This window comes from Montipora capricornis, chromosome 2 (genome assembly GCF_036669925.1).
Source record: "Montipora capricornis isolate CH-2021 chromosome 2, ASM3666992v2, whole genome shotgun sequence".
Taxonomy (NCBI): domain Eukaryota; kingdom Metazoa; phylum Cnidaria; class Anthozoa; order Scleractinia; family Acroporidae; genus Montipora; species Montipora capricornis.
This window is the reverse complement of record NC_090884.1, coordinates 37,247,410-37,269,909: the sequence shown is the minus strand read 5'-3', so window position 1 is coordinate 37,269,909 and position 22,500 is coordinate 37,247,410. Positions and strand designations below refer to the sequence as shown.

At 39.2% G+C, this 22,500-nt stretch overlaps 1 protein-coding gene and 2 pseudogenes across 1 annotated transcript; all 3 read left to right on the top strand.

Moving 5' to 3' along the window:
• The window catches only part of LOC138037250 (uncharacterized), a 27,661-nt pseudogene that overhangs the window by 2,912 nt on the left and 2,249 nt on the right, over window positions 1–22,500 (top strand).
• On the top strand, window positions 18,530–19,019 carry LOC138037966 (uncharacterized). The gene has a single exon (XM_068883797.1). It carries the CDS (start codon window positions 18,621–18,623, stop codon window positions 19,017–19,019), a length of 399 nt encoding a protein of 132 aa, XP_068739898.1. The 5' UTR covers window positions 18,530–18,620.
• LOC138037965 (piggyBac transposable element-derived protein 4-like) lies at window positions 19,190–20,385 on the top strand (annotated as a pseudogene).

Sequence of the window (22,500 nt, the reverse complement as noted above, 5' to 3'; positions counted from 1 at the left end):
GAAGCAACAAGGATAATAAAGATATGTTTAAAATAGCATTTTAGCAGGTGCTCGACATTTTTAATGTGAATCTCCGTAAAAACGAAGGATTTCTAACTTGTATTCCATGTAATCCTATTCCGGAATACGGTCAATCGAACGCGCCCTTAGTTTCTTATCAGTCATTTGCTGAAGTGTAACTGTTTCTCGTCCAATGAAAGCATCGTAGGAACAAAAACTAGTGTCCAGGCTCATTGGCGAAAAAATGCGCGGAAACTGCTTACGATCTCTCTTACGAAATTTCATCTTGCGAACGAAATGGTGTATTTTCTTCAATGTTCAGGAAAATAAGCGTTTCAAAACAGTCAATGTCTTCGGCTTTTATGTTTTTGAGGATGTTAAGGAGCTGCTTTATCACTAATATCAGATATTTCTTCTGTTTTTTTCGGAAAATATCGGAATTATGCGGAAAATATTGGAATTATGCGGAAGATGCGGATTTCAGTGAATTATGCGGATCCGCATCGCCGCATCCTGTCAGACGCCATGTTTACAGTTTGGATTCCCTTCTGGAGGTAAAAAGATTTTTCTTTTGCATTTACATGTACATGTAAACCAACAGCCCATGACATCTCAGAGGTAACATATAAATTTAGCCAAGCCTAAAAGCGGAGCTCCCAGGTTATTTATTCTTACAGTAAGTTAACCTGGCTTGAGCCTGCGTTCCAATCAAAACCCAGTACCTGGTCAGGGGTTGATCTTCTAAAAAAAAGCTGACCTCGATGAGCTCTAAACTTGAGCCTGCGGTAGTGGTCACATTGCCATACAAGGAGAGGTGGACTTAGGTAGGGTAGTACAGTGACCAAAACCAAAATTTTTTTTCTCGCACAGTTGAGTTACCATATTTTCTTACCCATGGTGCTCTGCGCAGCTCTGCTAAAAATGACTGTGTCAAGTACAGGTAGTACATTTGTACATGTGCAATGTGTATTCATTCCCCATAATTATTTTTGTTATACAGCTCTGGTTCTTTTCTGAACGTCATGGTCTGACATGCAAATGACACTTTACCCATTGTCAGAAAAAAACTGATTTGATGAATTTTTTCATGTGCAGGATTCAAAGAAGCTTTAAATTGTGTACAGTTGAACCTCGATTATCCGGACTTTTTCTCTGGTCCCAATTTTGTCATGAATATTTATTAGTCATGATCAAGATCCATAGCCATGTTCTTTTTAAAACTTGAGCGTTGAAAAGTGAAGTAAACGCGATCAGTTTGTTTCACCTTCAAAAAGCAAAATAATGCAGGGCTCGCAGACGTCGTAACTAATGCAGAACTTTCAAATGATTTCTGATTTGCTTAGAGTTGCTTTGTTGCTAAGTGAAATTTCATGCTCTATTGGTTCGTTCGGCAAACAAGCTACACTACATCATCATCATCATATTCTTGAAGCGTAAGCGATCTGTTCTTTCGATAAAAGGTAAACAGGCTATAATTTTGCGGTTAGAGAAAGAAGAAAAAGGAACCAATTTGTCAGCTGAATATGGTGGTAGTAAATGGCAGATATCTGATATCCACAAGAGCAAGGAAAAGATCATGATGTTTGCCCGACACGTGTACAGGTACATGTATTCACAAGGGACACTGAAGATTTAGACCATATTGTTTTCCAAATGATTTGCAAATGTTTTGTTTCATGATTAAATGTCTTTTTCTTAATTAATGTAATCAGTTTTTGTTCCTCATTAATATTCATATTCTCGATTATCCGGACCCTCGATTATCCAGACTATTTCGTCTATAGTCCCAACGAGTGCGGATAATTGAGGTTTGACTGTACCTGGAAAAAATTGCAGTACGTTGTCAATTCACTTAAATTGTTTGAAATGTTTGTTTTTATGGTGAATGTCAAATACTAACTGTTACAGTATGGGCGGTATGACTAGAGCTTGGAATAAAATTTAATGCCCTGGCAACCATGTACAGTGTGCAGGCATGCCATGAATAATATCATTTAACATTTTTGTATTTGCAAAAATGATACAGTGTATGTGTTGTTGTAAAATGTTTAGCCAGACACTCTCAAAGATCCACTTAAAATGGGATACCTCACAAAGAAAGGGGCACTGGTAAAGAACTGGAAGAAGCGGTATTTTGTTGTCAATCCTGATTACTCCGTGGATTACTTTGAAAATGAAGAGGTTGGTCAAACTTAACAATGTGTAATGATAATCAGTTATTGTGTCGATTTGTCCAGCTGAAAAACTTCACTAAATTACTGTAATGCACAGTATTGCTTCTGTGTGAATAGTCAGTTCATACTATCCTTATCTTCCTATATCAGTGTAAGCTATATGTTTGGCCCTAGTGTAGGAGAACTACATGTATTAATAATAATGATGATGATGATGATGATGATGACCTACATGTACTATAGCTTGTCCCATGGAAGAATGACTGTGACCATGCAGTATTTTTTTTCTGACATCCAACCCAGACAATAATTCATCACATTCATATTTTTTTCTGTGTGTTATAGTAAGGCTCTACCTTTTTCCTTGCATAAAAAAATTAATTATTAAAGACCCTCCCCAAATGAACTTAAACCCTTCCAATTACCATGCAAGCATTTTAATAATAAAATTATTATTATTATATTGTAAAACCATTACTTTATCTTGTTACATCCTATAGTAAGATACTTTTTATTTTTCCAAAACTATCAGGCATATGGGAAAGGGTTTAAACCCAAAGGTACAATTTTTCCTTGTGGCTATGAAGTCTTTGCCAACATAGATGAAACAATGGCAGAGAGAGTCAAGAACCTCGCAAAAGTTTTGGGTAAGATAGCCATTATTTTACTTAATATGTCTTATGCCATTTCTTGAAGAGACCCTGATCCTTACTGAAAAATTGCTTATAAGTTTAATTCCCCTAATTATGTTTCAAACAGCAGTTTGAGTTTTCACGAAATATGGCTTTGATAGGCAAAAGGGAATTAGAACAGAATTATTTTTAGAATGACCAAACATGCATGACTGTTCAACCTGGCAGGTGCAAGCAAGTTAAGGAACAGCTTCCCATTCGGCAAATGTTCTAACAAATCAGACGAGAAATAAAATGTACATGTATACACTGGAGTGGTTTTTAGAAGATGGATAATTAGTTACATAGTATAACTGCATGTCATTGTATTGCAGCTCAAATGTAAGTGTGAGTAGTCTTGAAAGGCAGGGTTTGGAACTTACGTCTACAAGTAAGGTGTAGGAGGTAGTCGAAGGGTGCATGCAGGCATACATCATCATCACTTCTTTTTAAAAGTCTGCAATATTTATCGTAATACTATATAACTTCATTCAAGTCTTAAGTATTGTTTTCAATAGTTAAATTAATTTGATTTACCTCTGAATGGCATTCTAGGTGTGGACGAGAAGGAAGTGAGTTCTCCAGAGAAACTACCCGAGCACACATTTGAAGTAGGTCACTCAAGGAGAAGGTCTTACCTAATCACAGCTGAAAGTGAAGAAGACAAAACAGACTGGGTTGAAACCTTCAAAGTCTGCTGCAGAAAAGCTGATGGTCAGACATGTTGTACTTGAAAACTTGAGGAAGTCAGATCATTTGGGTGGCAGACGTCCTGAGGAGGGCACTTGTTGGTGACTGACCTTTTGATAAAAGTAGCAGAAGTCATCCTCAGGGGCTGATTTCTGTTCAGTTACAAGTAGAAATCTCAAGCATATCACCAATGACAGTCCTTCACAGAACTCTCCTTACGGCTGTACCCATATGAACTTACTTCATGAAGACTATTGTTGATATGACTCCTGGGTTCAAATCATTTGCTAGATTATACTAGAGACACTGAAAAGACAATTCATATATTTGAAGTTGTGAACATATTAAGACTGGATTCTTAGTAATAGTTTGTCATTTTCCCCTTTCACAAGTATGTACAATTTACAGGGCCGTAGCCAGAAAAAAAATATGACTGAGGCAATGTCCATGGTTAAATTATCTTCGGAAGTATTTTAAGTGTTTACGATGCATATTACATAATAAAGACAACACTGGAATCACGCTTTATTTTAAATTTCACGAAACAATGACCGAGGCAAGTGCCTCGGTTTGCCTCATACTGGCTACGGCCCTGATGTACATGAAACCAATTGAAATTTTATCAAGATTGCCTTTCTCTGTCACCCTTAATAACAATGATGATGTGCATGTAGATGATGTTTATATTGATATTGATAATAATCAGTGTTCTCACCAGGCCGCACCCTTGTACAATTCCCGCAAGAAAAATAGAAACGGCGCATTAAAAGCCATGCATTGCACCCACTTGAGCGTACAAGGATGCTACGAGCGAAAGAGACTTTTAGAAGTATAGTATAGCAGTCTTGTAATGGTTCCAACGAATACTCCAGTTCTTTGCTTCCTCAACTGAGTGAAAACACTTTAATTGTCAAAGTATTCAATACCCCTTTCAAAGCCTTCAATTTTGTTGACCTTTGCCTTTGTCAGTCACACGAGTGTTGCCTTGGCCACCGTATTGGATCATATAGGTAATTTGAGTACCGGTAATAGGTAATTTAGAATGTGAGGCAGGCTCATGTTATTCATCCTGGCACAGAGAAAATTAGATTCTTTCTTTCACCCTAAAGTACCAAGGATTTATGAAAGTGTAGAAGACATAAAATGCTTGTGAAGAGGACAATGAAGAGCACAATGTAGCAAGCAAAGATCAAAAAGCTATTTCAGTGAAGAAAGACCTTGTTTTTGAGTGAGAGTGAATAGCAGTCAAAATATCAAACAAATCAAATATATAACATATACAATATAATTATATTGTCGAAGGGTCACCATTGCAAGAGTTCAAATTTGAACGTCCATTGATGAAATGGACCGAGAAATTTTGAACTATTTTTTCCACCCTAGTTATGGAGCGCAAATAACTTTGCCCGTTTAAGGATGGTGCCTACCAATTAAAGGCATTTTTTGCGCGGTTTACTGAACATGTGGGAAAAGCAGATCTTAACAAGTGCTATCGAAATTCAAAAGAAAATGGGAGGTAACCACGCATTTTTCGAACATAATTAAAAAAATAACCAACAATATTATTTTGTAAAAAGCTTTAAAATACGAAGCAATGTATGGCGTTCTTTTCCAAATTGAAGCTTAATAATCTCTGAAAAATGCATGGTTACCCCCAGTTTTCTTTTTGAATACCACATGCACTTGGTAAGTTCTGCTTTCTCCGCATAGTTTTGAACCGCGCAAAAATATCACCGTAATTAATAAGCACCACCCATAGGAAATCCAAGTATCTAGAGATGCGCAAAACGTATGCACAACAACATTAGTAGGCAAGTTCTTAACCCATTGACTCCTGAGGGTTCCCCATTGACGAGGCCGGTTTGGGTGTTAAAGGGTTAAGCTTCTGCAGGGCCCCTATTTTTCAGGAAAGAGGGGGGGGGGGGGACTCCCTAAGAGAAAATCCTGGTGAGAACACTGAATAATGCAATACAGGAGTTTGTACTCTAGGGGATTCATTAATAAGATCGATACATTTGTGTACATGGGATTGTATTCATAATAGTGTTGATTTCTAACCATTATATCATATTATTATACATTGGTGTCACCAGCTCGATTTTGATTGGCTATAAGCACGCAGCTAATTCTTGCATGCTCTGTTTCTCTTACGTCATACCTACAAACAATAGATTTTATATATGTAGAATTGACGTCATACCTACAGACAATAGTTTTGTGCATGCAGAAGTGACGTCACCTGACACACTAACCAGCTGTTTGATCAGTTTTGTCATGGTGGAGCTCAGCTCAGGAATATGCATAATAAAACAATTATTGAATTTGGTTTTCGCATGTTAGCGATAATTATCAAGGCCTCAGTTTGTGTTATCCGCCTCAGCCTTCGGCTTCAGCAGATAACACAAACTTTGGCCTTGATAATTATCGCTAACATGCTCAACCTCATCCAATAATTGTTGAATAATATTATTATACAATATAATATTGATACAAGGATTGAAACTTAAATAGAAATGAGCAAGTAACAGATTGTGTTGATTAGTTGAATCATTAATATGAAATATTCCCTTCTTGCATGCACATGCACAATACCAGGTCTAAGGAGTGAAGATCCTGTGGGTCGTGCAGCATTCAAAACTGCAATCTGGAAGACGTATTGGAGACACAGGATTGGAGGCACCGAAGAACAAGTGAGAAGATTGCTTAATATGCCAAAAGCTTGTTGTTGCAAAATTAGAACACCATTGCTACATGTATCTTTGTTTGGTTTAGTGAATTATCTCCATTCTTGTGACCCTATATAGTAAATGTTTACGCAGTGACTTACCTGAACGTTTTTATGTTTCAACTCGGAGGTGTTGGTATTTATTATTTACAGCTGTCTATGTAAGCACTTGTGATTGGCTTGTGCCATAATGTTTGCATTGGATTTGGTAAGCAATATCAAGGATAATAATATTACTAATAAATTGAATTGATTAATCAATCAATCCATAAATGATTGTATTGACAGCCACTCAAAATTATGTATGTATGTGATGGGGAGGCGGAGGAGCTCTTGGCAAACCCTACTGCGATTACATGTGTACCAGGGGTTTACCGACTGCCACTACTGCTGGTCTAACATCATAATGTCATGCAAACCAATGAGAGAAAATAATATTAGATGTATCTACCAGTAACCCTAACCCTATAACCCACCTGACCCTACTGAGTTCCCATTGAGTAGCAGTAATGAAGAAGAAGAAGAAGCAGAAGAAGAAGAAGAAGAAGAAGAAGAAGAAGAAGAAGCAGGAAAAGAATAAGAAGTAGAAGAAGGGGAAGGGGAAGAATCGGCAGTGCTAATCACCCTTTAAAAAGTCACTGCTTACGAGCCAGAAGGCCCATCAGGCCGGCGCTTATCTCCGGTTTCCGTAGCATGAAGCGACTAGGAGTATTTATACTCCCCCCTAGATGGGATGCTACTCCATCGCAGGGTTACCCCCAGCATTACGCCCGTACCCATTTATACACCTGGGTGGAGAGAGGCACCGTGAGAGTAAAGTGTCTTGCCCAAGAACAAAACACAATGTCCCCGGCCAGGCCCTGAACCCAGACCACTCGATCCGGAGTCCAGCGCACTAACCATGAGGCCCCCGCTGCCGAAGAAGAAGAAGAAGAAGAAGAAGAAGGGGAAGAATCCGCAGTGCTAATCACCCTTTACTTGCAGTATTGAGGACTGAATTGCGAAAGGGCGCAGTTCACAAAATCGGGCTGAAAGCATACAAAGGTGCCCCTGGCTGCTGCTATACAGTTTGATGTCAGAGAATAGCACCACAGCTAGGTGTTAATTAGCTGTGAGGTGATTTTGATGAAGGAAGAAAACCGAAATGAGTACCCGGAGAAAAACCCTTGAGTCAGGTTGAGATCGACTGAAACTCAGCCCACATGCAGGCCAGGGCCAGAGTTGAACCCCAGCTCGCAGTGGTGGGAGGCCCGATAGATAGCCACTAAGCCACCAAGGGTGGCAAGGTGTGCTTGCAGTTTCAATTTGCAGTTACTAAGTGATAAAAACTTTTGACTTGCTATTTCAGGTGTTGAGTGACATCCTTGTAGACAGAATCAATTACCAAGTGATGACCTCTGTGTATGCTGAGATAAAAGGCGGCTGGACAATGAAGCAGAAGATTAAAGAGCAGGTTTATTTAAAATCATATGACTCTCATTAATGCCAAATCCCTAAGCAATGGCAATGGCCGTTTACTTAAGACACTCAATAAAGGATTGCCCTATAAGAGAAGTCACTACAATTTCATTGTAATGGGTGACAGTCTCTAGAGTACAAACAAGCTAAAACTAGGCCCGGCAGTGATACACTGTAATGCAAGCCACGCTACAGGATGCCAGGATGCTCAGGGAAATGAACCTAAACAGATCACAAATGTTTTTGTTTTTTCTCCTTGATTCTAATGGGAAGAAAATAAATGGTATGTACGCAGAATTTTTCCTTGCGAAGGGTACTGTAGTGAGAAAATGACTACCTACATGACAAGCATTTGACTGGAAAGGGGATGGGAAATTTGAACACCTGACAAAGAGGAGACGAGTTCTCCTTCACCGTCGAAGTACATGTATATGTACAAGGTCATGTAAATTAATCCAATGTGATCGTAACATTAGTTTTGACACTTCATAATAATGTGAACAGCTAGCAGAGTACACGTTGTAATATTCCTATTCCTAGAGTCTACAATGACCTTAGTTTACATGTATCTGGGTTGTTTTGTTCCTTTGCGTGTTTGTGTTTAGGTTGTAAAGACCCTCGACTCTCTGGTAATGGCCATGGTCATTCCTTCATGGAAAGGAATGCAAGAATCTTCGCAGCAGATGAAAGGTGTTCTAGAGCCAACTATCAAAGACAAGAAAGACGAACTTATAGCCGCGCAAAGAAAAGTCATGTGGGACTTATCAGGTAAATTTACGGTAAACAAAAGTTCTCGGAGGTTCCGACTGATGTGACCCTCGTCAAAGCAAAGTCTAGGAATATAACAAATATATTTGAACTGCGATGCCATCGCATTTATGAGCGTTACTTTAGCAGCAGCGAAATGAAAGCCTAAAAAATTCAGGTGTCGGTTCAAACATCTTTTATTGTTATATACTGTACCTAGACAATACATTATAAAGTGTATAATATTTTCGTTATCACCATCATTCTAGAAGCTACGCGTCAATCAGTATGAAGTACTGTACGTCTTATTTTTCCATTAGAACTGTTGAAAAGCACATTGGAGAAAGTTATGAGTGACATGAAAGACATGATGAAAGAGATAGTTGGTCTTCTTAAGCCAAAGGTAAAACGATAGCTTGTCGTTGATGTCTTCCTCTGTCATGGCCGTAATTTCGCTATTGTTGCTGTTGTTGAGTTGTTCATTATTTAGGCAAGCCTAAATGCAGAGCTCTTCAATTGTTGCTTGTTTGTGCATACTAACTATGGTTTGTGTCAGATATTTTTATGACTAGGCTGCTTTCCATACGACCGGTCCAGCCTCAGTGCGCATGACTATAAATTAGTTTTTCGTCATCATTATTGAGCCGGTTTTCTCGTGCTCGCGCTTGTTCTTTCTTCCGCTGCTCGTCACTATCATTTCGTCTCTTTATTCGGCTTCTTTCCCTCTCCCCTCTCCCCCTTTCTCTTCCTCCCGTTCTCGTTGTCTGTCACTGATATTTCGCTCGTTTTCGTGTGCTCTCAGTCGCTCTCCTTCGTATTGACCATCGTTTACTCGTTGCCTGCTTGCTTTGTTTGTTTGTTTGTTTGTTTGTTTGTTTTTTTTTTGTCTCTCTCTTTCTCTCAGTCTTTCCTCGTTGTACAACGTACTGTATGAAAAAATCAATACTTAGCTTCTTTTTTGGTTGTCTTAAGAATTTTGCTTGTTTCGGTAAAACTCAGTCTCAAATGCAGTACCCTGGCTATACAACTTCCCGCCAAAATCGCGGGTTCCGGCAATGCGACATTTCGCGTATTGACTTACATGAAAAGTTGAAGCTACGGAAGGACGGACGGACGGTCGGACGGTCGTATGATGATGTCATAACCATAATTTCTCGCATCGATAATTCAGCATATTAAGTTTCATATTAGTTTAGCGCCTTAGTATGAAGTATGAAGCGCTAGTTACATATGTCTAATAACAATATACTGTATGCATGCTATCTTTTGTGGAAATTTTAACGTGGTCACGATAACCCAAAATCCATTTTTTTATAAACGTGTCATAGATGGAGCAAGGCTTGACAGAGTTAAGGAACATCTTCGTCAGGAATGTTGACAAAATTATTGAGGAGGCCAAGAATACGAATGAAATCGAATCATCTTTAAAGTCGGTGAGTTTTATTTATTATTGAGAAGTTTGCTCCAACCGTTAATTTGTGAAGAGACCTTTGAACAATTAAATCAGGCCTTGGGGTGCAGGGATGGCGCAGTGGTGAGAGCACTCGCCTCCCACCAATGTGGCCGGCTTCGATTCCTCGACTCGGCGTCATATGTGGGTTGAGTTTGTTGGCTGTCCTACTCTGCACCGAGAGGTTTTCTCCGGGTACTCCGGTTTCCCCTCTCCTCAAAAACCAACATTTGACTTGATTTGCGTTGATTGTTAATTTCACTTTACCGTGTCCCCAATTAGTGCTCCAGCGCTTAATCGACTAGACACTTAAATAAAGTTCCTTTCCTTTTTCCTTTTTCCTTGAGCTGCTTTTGAAAACTTTAATCCAAGCTATCGCCGATCTACAGCATAAGAGAAAAGCAGTGATAAAGGTGACATTGTCACCTATTTAATTCGCTGTGCTGTAATATTTTCTTACCTCGTGATGATGCCGTTGATCGGTGAAAGCTTGGATTAAAATCTTCAAAAGCAGCTCAAGGCCCCACTCATTCATTTGTCTAAATATGCTGCTAAAGGACAACAAGTCTTTTGGTCAATTCTTTAGCTTTTGTGGTTTCCTTTGCTTTTTTTCTTTTCAGTTCTTCAAAAAACTGGACTGCCTCCCTCGTTCAGGGCTGTACGACGCCGTCAATTGTACAGCGCATGCCAGTGATTTGCGCAAGTACGACCAACGCATCAATAAGTTGAATGAATATGTTGTCGTGGACGTTGCCAGAGACAGATTGGCTCAGGTAAGGGTGCGAAAAAGAAGACTGTTTGTTGTTGTTATTGTTGTTGTTGAAAAATGCACGAACCAAAGATTAATTTTGAAACGGAATTTATTGCACACAGTGCAACTCGTAATTCAACTTCGTTGCCGTCTCAAGTTGTCGTATTCTTTTATGGCACCTGACGTCACAGTTGCCATATTGGTGAAAAGAACAAAAGCGAAAAAGTCGTTTGAAAATTTGACTATTTTATCATGCAAATCGTGAGCTACATTTTTCTATTGTTTTGGCACCAACATGGGCGTCTTATCACGTGAGTGCAATCAAAGAGTGAACTTCCATCATCATTATCATTTTATTGAAATCTCAGACTTAATCCAGCTTAGTGCAAGTGATCTACGAATTAAATGAAAGCAGATTGAATCAACGGTCAGGTTTTGACGAGGTGGGAACACCTAAGTACTCAGCGAAAAACATCTTGGAGCAGAGTAGAGAACGAACAGACTCAACCTTGATATGACATTGAGTCCAGGAATTAGACTGCAAGCATCCTCTCTCTTGGTGTAAAATCGTTTGAAACGAACAATTCAAAATGGCTGAAACTGTGGGTCGCAAATATCGCGGGCGTTGGTTAGAGCGAACTTCCGCTGTATTTGCGACCCGCAGGTTCAGTCATTCAAAGTTCACGTACGCGTTCGTTTCAACGATTCTAGAGCAAAAAAAGAGAATGCTTGCAGTCTATATCCCTGCGGGAATCGAAACTCGGATAACATTGGTGGGAAGCAATGCGCTCACCTCTGTGCCAGCACCTTATCCCCTGTTTGTTTCGAGTATAGTGTTAAAATTAAGGACAGTTTGTGCGCTGTCAGAGGTTAGTTAAAACGAACAAGAGCCGCTGTACTGGTTTTTGAAAGACACAGGTAGTAGCAATGTTTTGATCGTTGAAAAAAAAATATTTCTGATAGCTCATGTAAATTATATTTTGCATAAAACGTGAGACGGAAGCGTGCAATACAGTCATTCCTTTCTTCGTTTCGTAGTACTGAGCCCCTATCCGTAAGGTTACCGGTATGTTACTGACTTATTTTTTTCGAGATCGATGTTCGATTGTTCGCCTCTCTGTTTCTAGTGTATTAGAAAGTAAAAACTGGTTAATTGGAAAGCTGCGTCTCTTTGAATTCATGCATGTGTGTATTGGTTTGAGTTTATCGTCATCCTTTTATAAACGAATCTACGTTTACTCATAACTACACTCTTCAGCATCATTTTACTTTTGCAGTTTCTTGATTCGGCCGTGTACACATTTGAGGAACGATTTAAGGAATTAGTCTCATCCACTGATGGAAAGCGAATGGACAAACTGCTGCGGGTGTTATGGAGGAAGCAAAGGAAGAAGTATTGATGGTAAGAAAATTGCTGCTCCATGTTGTGCTCTTTATGTATATTATACTGCAGAGTTTCCAGTGGTGTGCCGCAAAACCAAACCTTGCGTGTTGGGGACTCTAGCAAACACGTCTTTGATGAGACCAAGTAAGGAGATTAAGAACGAAGCGTGGTTTTCACAAGCAACGCAAGCGCAAACACAAGTTCCGAGCTAAGTTTTTTCCCCGAAGATGTTGCTGAAGAACTTATACAGGATATTACCAAGGTACTGAAAGTGACACTGTGTTTTGTTATGAGTTATTTTATCAGTTCTACATGTAGAATGGATACTAAGTGACCCTTTTATTTCTTATGTAGCGACTATTCTTCTTGCAAGTGAAGGATTCAATTTGCAGTGAAGAAGTGTATTGTCCACCTGAAACATCAGTGTTGCTGGGGTCCTATGGGGTAAGTTAATGGGGCATAGGAACTTTATTTAAGTGTCTAATCTTCTAGCCCCGTAGAGCACTAATCGGGGACACTGTAAATTGAAATTAACAAGTTAACGCAAATCAAATCAAATTTTGGTTTTTTTGAGGAGAGGGGAAAACGGAGTACCCGGAGAAAACATCTCGGTGCAGAGTAGAGAACCAACAAACTCAACCCACATATGACTCCAAGTCTGGGAGTCGAACCCGGGCCACATTGGTGGGAGGCGTGTGCTGTCACCATTGCACCATCCCTACACCTGGATTGGGACATGCATGGCTTGAAATTAACAGGAAAAAATCCAGTTGCAAAATCGTGACTCTCCATTGTGTTCTCAGCCGTTCAGCAAAACAAAATATGAGCCCACAATACTTGTGTGTAAAGAAACCGCTGAAAATTACGCTATCTTCAGATTGAAAGAAAATTTGTGACTCGATTGGAGAACACTTAAATGACAAGAACTTCAGTATATCAACACTTGTGTACAGCCAGAGGCTTAAAATTGACATGCACATGCTTGAGAAAGGAGCACTTATTGGGGGCTGTTTCAGGGCCCTCAAAGTAACATGTAGCAATAGCATCCTATAATAGTAGCTCATTTTATAACATTGGCATATTATCCTTGTAATATAGCACTTCATTGCTTATTTTTATGCTTCTTGGAAGTGATAGTGCATTACAAATCAAAAACAACTGTAAGGGAACTTCCACATGGTATTCAAAGCCTTGGCATCTCTCTTTCCAAGCCATTATCACCATCATACTGCATGACAATTAAGGCCAAAAAATTACAGAAATCATTGGTGGGTCAAACCTGTCTGAAGTTGGAAAAGGAATGCAGAAAGCTTGTCAACCAAGAAAATTCTAATTATGCTCAACTTCACTCGAAGACCTGAAGGCCTTCAAATGGACTAACCTGAAGAGATATTTTTAATATTTTGAAAGAAGAACTTTTTGTGTAGTACACAATGCCTTAAAAATATTGCTGCTCCTCAGTATTTATATAACGCAAGCATTATATAGAACTATAAGTATGGTGTTTTGTACTAGACAAGTTAGTGAGTAAAGGTGCAGAAAGTGAAAGTTGTGCATTGTGTATCAGCAGTAAAAATTTACGATACCTTCAAAAGATCCTCCATAAACATTTATCGAATAGTGTTTGTTGCTTGCAGTCGTGCTAATTAAAAGCTTTTAATTTTTTTCCGGCTTCATTTAAACGTTTTGTTCTGAAACTTTCCTCAAGAAACTTTCCCCCGTTGAATGTGCTGCGCAACTAAGCCGATCGATAAGGAAAAATACTTTGTGTAAGAAAAGATCAGAGTAACCTGGCTTCTTCTGTTCTATGCTGATTTTTTTTTGTGGCCAATCAGAAGCAGGGAATTCGAAAGCTTCTGGAACTGGTTCGGAAAGAGTAAGTGCTCAGGGGCTTGTGGGCTCTATGAGTCAACACCTGCTTAGCGTTACTGCATACTTTGGGGATTCCATCACTATTTTTTTTCCAAAACAGAAATAAAAGAAGATTCGAAAAAAGGCCGTGATTAACCAAATACAAAAAAGAAATCAAGCGAAAAGAAAACATAGTTATAAAAAAAAAAAAGAGATTTGATGTCTTTGTCACTGGGATTTTTTGCTGTGGTCTGTCATCCAAGTATTAATTCCACCAAACAGGCTTAACTTTGGTAGATACTATTGCATCAATTTATATTTAAATCGGTTATGTAAGGGCTTGCAGGAAAATGACAGTAACATTGACAACAAAATAAATGGTGAAAAAAAAAAGTATATGTAATTGCATGGGCCCAAGGGCAATTAAGGATTAATTTCAAGCGTATTTTCAAAGTTTTCTAAAAATTGCCTGAGTCATGAAGCAGCTGGGGCAATTTGAAAAGCTTTAAAAATACAACTGAACTTAATCCTTAATTGCACAAGGGCACATTGCGATTACATGTTTATCACGTAAAGGGCAACATTATGGAGGAAAGCTCGTACAGTGCTGCGACAAAGGATAATCAACAATCTCCCATTCCGTTAAAGTTCAATTCAATAAATCGTTGCTGTGAACAGAAATAGCCCTTGAAATTTATTTTTAAATGTGGACAAAATAGTAGTTAAATCTGGAAGATTCTCGTGTAACTTCCCTTGCTCTGGATAAGCAACTGTTAACCAGTTGGGATCAAGTAATCATGCCCTCTTGGTTACCAAAAGTGCCCTCGTGATTAAGGAAAAATTCCCCCTGTCTCAGCCAGTCAACATTTAGTAATCTTGCCCTGATGTGATAAAAGGGGTAATCATGCCTCCCAGGCTTCGTGAGTCAACACCTGCTTAGTAACGGCACTGTTTGGGGACTCCATCGCCATTCATCAAAAATGCAAAAACAAGTTACAGAAAAGCCTTTAACAACCAAATACATAGAAGAAATAAAGTGAACAAAAAAAAGATGAGATATCTTTGTTTGCAAAGATTTCCCAATGGTCTCCCTTCCAGGTACCAACCCTATCCAATAGGGGCCTACTCAAGTGAAAACATAAGACTGTTCGTAATAGAAATGCAAAAATGACAACAAACATGAATAACACAATAAACAGTACCAGCCCACTGCACTACCCATATGTACGCAATGCATGCCTATTTTTTAATGGGTCACCTCTGTTAATTATTCCAAATTCTTATTTTGTGAAAGCTCTTGTTGTTGGTTTCAGTTACAAGTTAAAAAGGGAGAAAAGGTGAAAATTCAAATGTTGATTGGAAAACAGTGCGTGTGGTTCCTGACAGGTAAGTGAAATGTTTATCTTTGATGTAAGTTCATTGCCTTTCAAAAATTTTTCAACAAAAGTACTTATTCCCTTTTCTAGGCTCATGGATGAAGCGATGTGTTCTAGGATTGAAGAATATTGGGGTAAACATGGCAGTCTGTCCAGGTATAGTATGGACTGATTTTTTACTAAATCTTTCAAAGTCTTTCAAATTATCAACAAGGTAGGTAGGTAGGTAAAGTCTGCTACAAACCTAGAAGGCCCATCAGGGCGGCGCTTATCTCTGGTTTCTGTAGCATGGAGCGACTAGGAGTATTTCTACTCTCCCCCTGGATGGGATGCCAGTCCATCACAGGGTTACCCCCAGCATTGGATTCACCGGTACCATTTTTATACACCTGGGTGGAGAGAGGCACCATGAGAGTAAAGTGTCTCGCCCAAGAACACAACACTATGTCCCCGGCCAGGACCCGAACCTGGACCACTCAATCCGGAGTTGAGCACACGAACCATGAGGCCACCGTGCCTCCCAATTATCAACAAGCCAGTCAAAAACTTCTGATTTGCTTTTCATATTTTTTTTTTTGGTAGAGAGGAGGCAATAGAGGAGTATCTGAAAGTTGCTCAAGATTTAGAAATGTATGGAGTGCAGTATTTTGAAATTAAGAACAAGAAAAGGCACTGCTCTTTACCTTGGTGTGTAGATGCACTGGGGTTAAACATCTATGAAAAAAATGACAAGTAGTGCTGTCCATGTATCCTTTGACTTTGCTTTATAAGTTCTGCTTGGATGAATGTTCCAGTGTGCCAATTATTATGACTGTGTGATCAGCTTTACAGAATATATTGTGGCAAACATTTTAATAGTTCAACTGGTCATGCTTTTAGTGTTAACAAATCACATAATGTGTAATAAAACAGAACAACCGCAGGGCTCGAAATTAACGAAAAAATCGAGCTGCATTTTGCGACAAGATACGAAAATTTAGTCGCAATTTTGCAAATTTTAGTCATAAAAAATTGCCGCGCTGCATTGTGTTGTCAGCGGTTTAGCAAAGAAATATGAGCCCGCAATACTTGTGTGTAAAGAAACCGCTGAAAATTGTGAATGATCGAAGGAATGGACGTAACATCGCTGCTAAATTGCTCTACAATTACGCTATCTATCTTCAGAGAAAATTCACAGCGAGAAACAAAATAGTTTTGTCATTTATTTATTTATTTTAGCAAAAGTAGCAGTAAAGTGGCAACTGCTAACCCTTTTGTTTCGAAAGAGCGAAGGTGACAACAAGTCGCAAATTTGCGACTTCTCCAGATATTTTGGTCGCAAGGAAAAAATTTAGTCGCAAATGCGACTGTATTGGTCGCAATTTCGAGCCCTGAACCTTAAGTTAACGTTGATCCATTAGCCCATGTTCAACTGTACCTGTGTAACAAAAAAAGCAGGGTTTGAAATCCAGTCGCAAATTTGCAACCATGTACAAAAATTTAGTCGCAATTTGCAAATTTTAATAGCAAAGTCGTTTCACTGTTTTGTTTTGCCAGCTGTTTTAAGAAAACAAATATTGGCCTGGAATACTTGTGTGTAAAGAAACTGCTGAAAATTGCAAATGATCGAGGGAATGGCGTCGTGCATGTAAAATTGCAGCTAAATTACGCCACAAATGTGCCCCATAGCTTCATTTTTCTTTTAAGGACGTTCGCGCGAAAATTTTTTACCACTGTAAGATGAGAAAACATGCCCCGGAAAAACACCCAAAATGTGACAAAATCGACCTTCCTTAGCGAATGAGGCCAGTGTCTGTAAACCCAAATATATAGCAATTAAATCTTTGAAGTGAAATCCTCTTTGCCAAATATTCTTTAAGTGGACTTATTAAGTGAATTTAGTCAACTGGTGAGGTTCCTTAAAGATCAAGTTCGCATTTAGCGACCACACAGTTTCACGTGCCTTTGATGTCCCGTGAGCAGAAATCTTGAAATTTTTTAAACTTCCCACATTGATTTTTTGTTCATTTTTGGACAACGTGGAGATAATTGTAAATAAATCCGTTTCTGGAAAGAAAAATAGGGGTCACCGACCGTCCAAGACCGTTAAATCCAGGCAAAGCTATAGCATGGCCTTTTGCCCTGTCATTTCTCATTTTATTTCTTAGCGCGCGCTCGTGTATGACGTGGCGAGTGCATTTGCGTGCGTAGTAAGGATGCGCAGAAACAATTGGCGCGAACGTCCTTAAGCGAGGTGATGAAAGTTCAAATTTTTGGGCAAACCCAGGCAAGTTGTGCAACAGCAGAAATGATAAATTTCTTTTCACAAAATGACACCGAATCGAAAAGTATCATATCAGAAGACAAGAACGTCATTCTAAAAGTGTTTGTGAACTGTAATACGGGACACATAATGTATTTTCGCTAACTGAATGTTGTTGATGTGTTTTTTTGCTGCAGACTCATTTTATTTCACGTTGCTTGTAAAATGAGGTTTTTCTAATGTCTTTGTTGAACAGGCACATCTTTGCTCCTGCCAGTGATGGCTGTTGTAAATGGTCATGCAACTTTCACAATTGATTCAAAGGAGTGCTGATAGAAATTAATACATTGACTTTCACTAAATTTAAGTTTGAAAAGTGTTCTCAAAAATTCACAACTGCCCCGCAAATTTCCCCTTCCTGCTTCAGTGGGGAGCTGTAAATTTCTGGGGATAGGATGGAAAATACGAGTTAAGAGAATTCCTAGTGGAGTTTGAAGTTACACCGGTACCAAACAAAAATTCTGCAAATTAATATTATTGCTTCTGTAGACTGCAAGCAGTCTCTCTTTTGCTCTAAATCGTTGAATTGAATAAACACTTCAAAATGGCCAAAACTGCAGGTTGCAAATACCACGGGCATTTGTTAGAATGAAAAGAGAGACTGCAATGCTTTCATATTGCATTTTGGAACCCCAGTGACAGATTGACAGCTCTCATCATCCTGCCTGCCATGCCCATTTGGAAATATTCTCACAAGATTCAACGGGCGTTTTTTGCCGGTAATTGATATGTAATGTTCGGTCGCCAACAAAAACTTGAATATGGTGTAGCACTTTTATTTTGCATTTTAATCCGCAAAATAAAAATTCCACAGACCCGATAGTGCCATATGGCACTCTTGCGTGACTGCATCTTATTCCCGATAGTGCCATATGGCACTCTGAGACCCACGTACATTGTAACCAATGAAAAGTGATGTTTTAGCGTTGCTATGAGCTCTATTGTTTTTGAACCAATAGAAAAGGGTTTAAGCTTTCATTTGATGTGAATTATGTCATAGGTTTTCACTTAGCATCAGTCTCAAAATTTCAATCGAAAACTATGGCGGCGATGAGCGAAGACGAAAGTGACGACGGTGTGTTTTTAGGATTCGAAGAGGAAGATCGAGAAGCTATTGCAGAATGGAGGCAAGCTAGATTTGAAGCTAGACATCAAAGCGACTTAGAGTCAGACATTTCTGTGTCTTCTGTTGCAACCGACGATCTCTCAGACCTAACAGACTCTGACGAAGAAGAGACATGGAATGAGGACGAACATCCCGTAGACGTTGCACCATTTACTGCCGCTACTGGCCCTACTTCTGGCGTTGCAGAGGATGGAACAGCGATTGATTTTTTTTATTTGATGTTCCCAGAAGAACTTATTGAGCAAATCGTCCTTGAAACGAATCGTTACGCACGGGAATGTATTGCTGTGAAACCAGACCCAGAATGGTTTTGACACAACTCTCGCCGAAGTGAAAGCGTTCCTTGGACTGCACGTGCTGTTTGGAATAAAGCAGTTGCCTGCCACTCGCCTTTATTGGAGCAGCGATCCTCTTATTAGAGTTACGGCAGTCCAAAAAAGTCATGTCAAGAAATCGATTCGACAAATTATCGCAACATCTGCATGTCAATAACAACGCGAATCAAGTCCCTCGTGAAAATCCTGCACGCGACAAGCTTTTCAAAGTTCGGCCCGTTCTAGATCGCGTTGTTGAATGTTGTAAAATGGAACTAAGACCTGATAAAAATTTGTCTGTCGATGAAGCGATGGTAAAGTTCAAAGGACGTCTTGGAATGAAGCAATACATGCCAATGAAGCCAGTCAAGCGAGGGATTAAAGTGTGGGAAATAGCCGAGGCGTCTAGCGGCTATGTTTACAATTTCGAAGTTTACACAGGGAAGAGACAAGATGGCGTTACTGAACACAACTTGGGGTATCGTGTTGTTTATAACTTAACTCGAAACATTACAGGGAAAAATCATCATGTTTATTGTGACAATTTTTTCACAAGCGTTAAACTTGCAGAAGATCTGCTGCAGGACAACATTTATCTGTGTGGAACGACGCGAGCAAACAGGAAAGACTTTTCCGAAAGAACTTGCAGCGAACAATGCGCAAGTGAAACGCTTGAGGCAAGGAGAGTCGATTTTTCGGCGTAAAAAACAACCTCGTGGCAACTGTGTGGAAAGACAAAAGACTTGTTCATTTTTTTTTGAGCTCCCAAAGCAATCCAGTTGGAAATGAAACAGTGAACCGCAAACAACGCGATGGGACTGTTATTCCAGTACGAAGTGCCCTGTTGTAAAGAGCTACAACACAGAACATGGGAGGTGTCGACCTACATGACCAGATGCGCGGGTATTATGCCGTCGGAAAAAAGTCAAGAAAATGGTGGCGTTATCTTTTCTGGTTCTGTGTCGATGTCAGTGTGGTAAATGCGTTTATTTTGGAGAAAAAGGCCGTGAACCACCCCCATCAAGAACTCAACTTGACTTCAGAGTTGAACTTGCCAACGATCTGATCGGCGATTTCAGTAACCGAGCAAGAACTGTAGCTTCTGATCAAGTAGAAGGAAGCCACTGGCCTGTTCCCTTTGGAAAAGGGCGATGCAAACGCTGCCTGAAGCGAAATCAGAAAAACTTTTTGCAGAATGGGCTGCCAGCAGTGTAACAAGCGTGTTTGTTTGGCATGTTTCCCGAATCACATCGATGACCTGAGCTAATGCGTCACAAGAGCGCGAAATTCAAATTCAAAGTTTACTTCGAAAAATCGCTCAAAAATTCTGGACTTATCACATTTGAAATTTATTGTAATGTATATAGGATAGTTCTTAAAAATTGCAAGTTCTGTTGTGCATTTCATTCAGAAATGAGTCTTTTTGGCTTTCTTATTTCCAAGACATTCTAAATTTGAGTGTAAACAGGAGCGTTTTCAGCAGTTTTGAAATCTTTAGCTTGCTCTAATTCATGTTATAGTTCACCATGTGGTGTGATATTTGTCTAGAATTAAAGTTTATTTCTTGCTGAACATTTTTTGTCTTAAGTGTTTTTTTTTCGTCTGCTTTGTAGTTTTTGAGATATAAGGGAAAAATTGAAATTAGGCCATGAAGTGCAAAGTAGGTCCCGGGAATAGGGGGTCATGTTTCCTCAGTTTCCTGTGGGGCTTAAAGGGTTAAAACAGCACTGTATGTGCTTATTCAACTATCATAAACAACATAACCAAAGTTGCTAATAATTATTACAATGCAGGATCATCAACCCAAAAGAACCTACTTTCTTAAGATCAGCATCCCATAAGGTGATGTGAGAAGAGTGTTAGCAAAGGCTGAATGTTTCGAGATGCCAGTTGTGTGCGAATGCTATGGCTATCTCTGTTAATTATCATCATGAAGTAGCACCTTGACTAAAGAGAGAGAGGTTGAAAGTAAGTCATCTTTTTTGTCTTTTCTTTTCAGGCTTACCCCAAGGATTGGATTTCCCTGGAGTGAGATAAGAAATATTTCTTTTAATGACAAAAAAATTCATTATCAAACCAATCGACAAAAAAGCACCAGTAAGTTGACATGATTGAGTTTGATTTGATTTCATTTTCCTTTTTTGCTGTGATAAATTGTTAATATTATTCCATGATAATGTGTGGTCATTTATTTTTTGCAGGATTTTGTATTTTATTCACCACGCCTAAGATTGAACAAACGAATATTGGCTCTTTGTATGGGAAACCATGAGTTGTACATGAGGCGCAGAAGACCGGACACAATTGAAGTTCAGCAGATGAAAGCTAAAGCACTGGAAGACAAACAAGCAAGACTTAGTGAAAGGTAAAGGTGCTGCTTCAGTAACCTACATTGGGGGGTAAATTATTTTGTTCTTCATTTTCAAGTTCACCTGCAGGTTAACGTGAATTTATTTGGGGAAAAATCGTAGACAAATTGAGTTGATTTCATCTTAGAGGCATGAGAATTTTTCAAAGGTTCATGATTCAAATGGACTGTATTTTATGTGTGATACAAAGAAGTTACAAGTATGGTCGGGGCTGTGGTGAGTGCACTCTCCTCACAATGTGACACATGTTCAATTCTCGTACCCCACACGATAAGTGGGTTTAGGGTGTGTTGGTTCTCTACTCTGCTCTGAGGGTTTTTCTCCAGTTTTTTCCTCCCTCAAAAGAAAACAGCATACAGCTGATTCCAGCTGGCTGTAAGCTGCGCTCCAAGGTCATACATGGACCGTGTAGACTGGCAGCCAGGGGTGCTATGGCATGCTTTCTGTTTAACCCTTTTGAACTGGGTCATTGCTGTATTCAGTGACGATGATCAGCAAGATGCTTTACATTTCAATAATTGTTATTGTGCAAAGACGACAAAAATCTGGTAACTGGTCACTCAAAAGAACATCAAAGCTAACTAATAAATGATTTATTTATCTTAGTTAATTTTGAAGAAGTGCTCCACCAACCAACTGTTAATGGCTGATTGTCAGTGAAATGTTGGCCAACAGGCTACCAACAGACCAATTCAACCGTACAAAAATAGTGAATTACTGACTGGCTACTGAAAAACCAATTCTACTACACAAAAATAACGAACTCAAAACAGTATCAAATTAGCTTATCAGTAGTCTTCAACAACAGTCTACAAACCAAAAACGTTTCATCATCCTTGGAAACAAAAGACTCCTTATCATTACCCAGTCCAAAATAAGATGCAAAATTATCACTCTGCGTACGTTCATTAGTGAAGAGAATATTCAACATGAGAAATTACCATTTTGATATCCACTGTTCCATCAAAAACTTCACTTGTTTTCTGTTCAATTAGCAGAGGATTATAGGGTGATTTGAAAAGGATATCAACATCCTTTTCAAATTGCCATATAATCCTTTGTGCCTCTTTTTATGCAATAAAAATGGCTCCTTTAGGAGCACCAACTTTGCA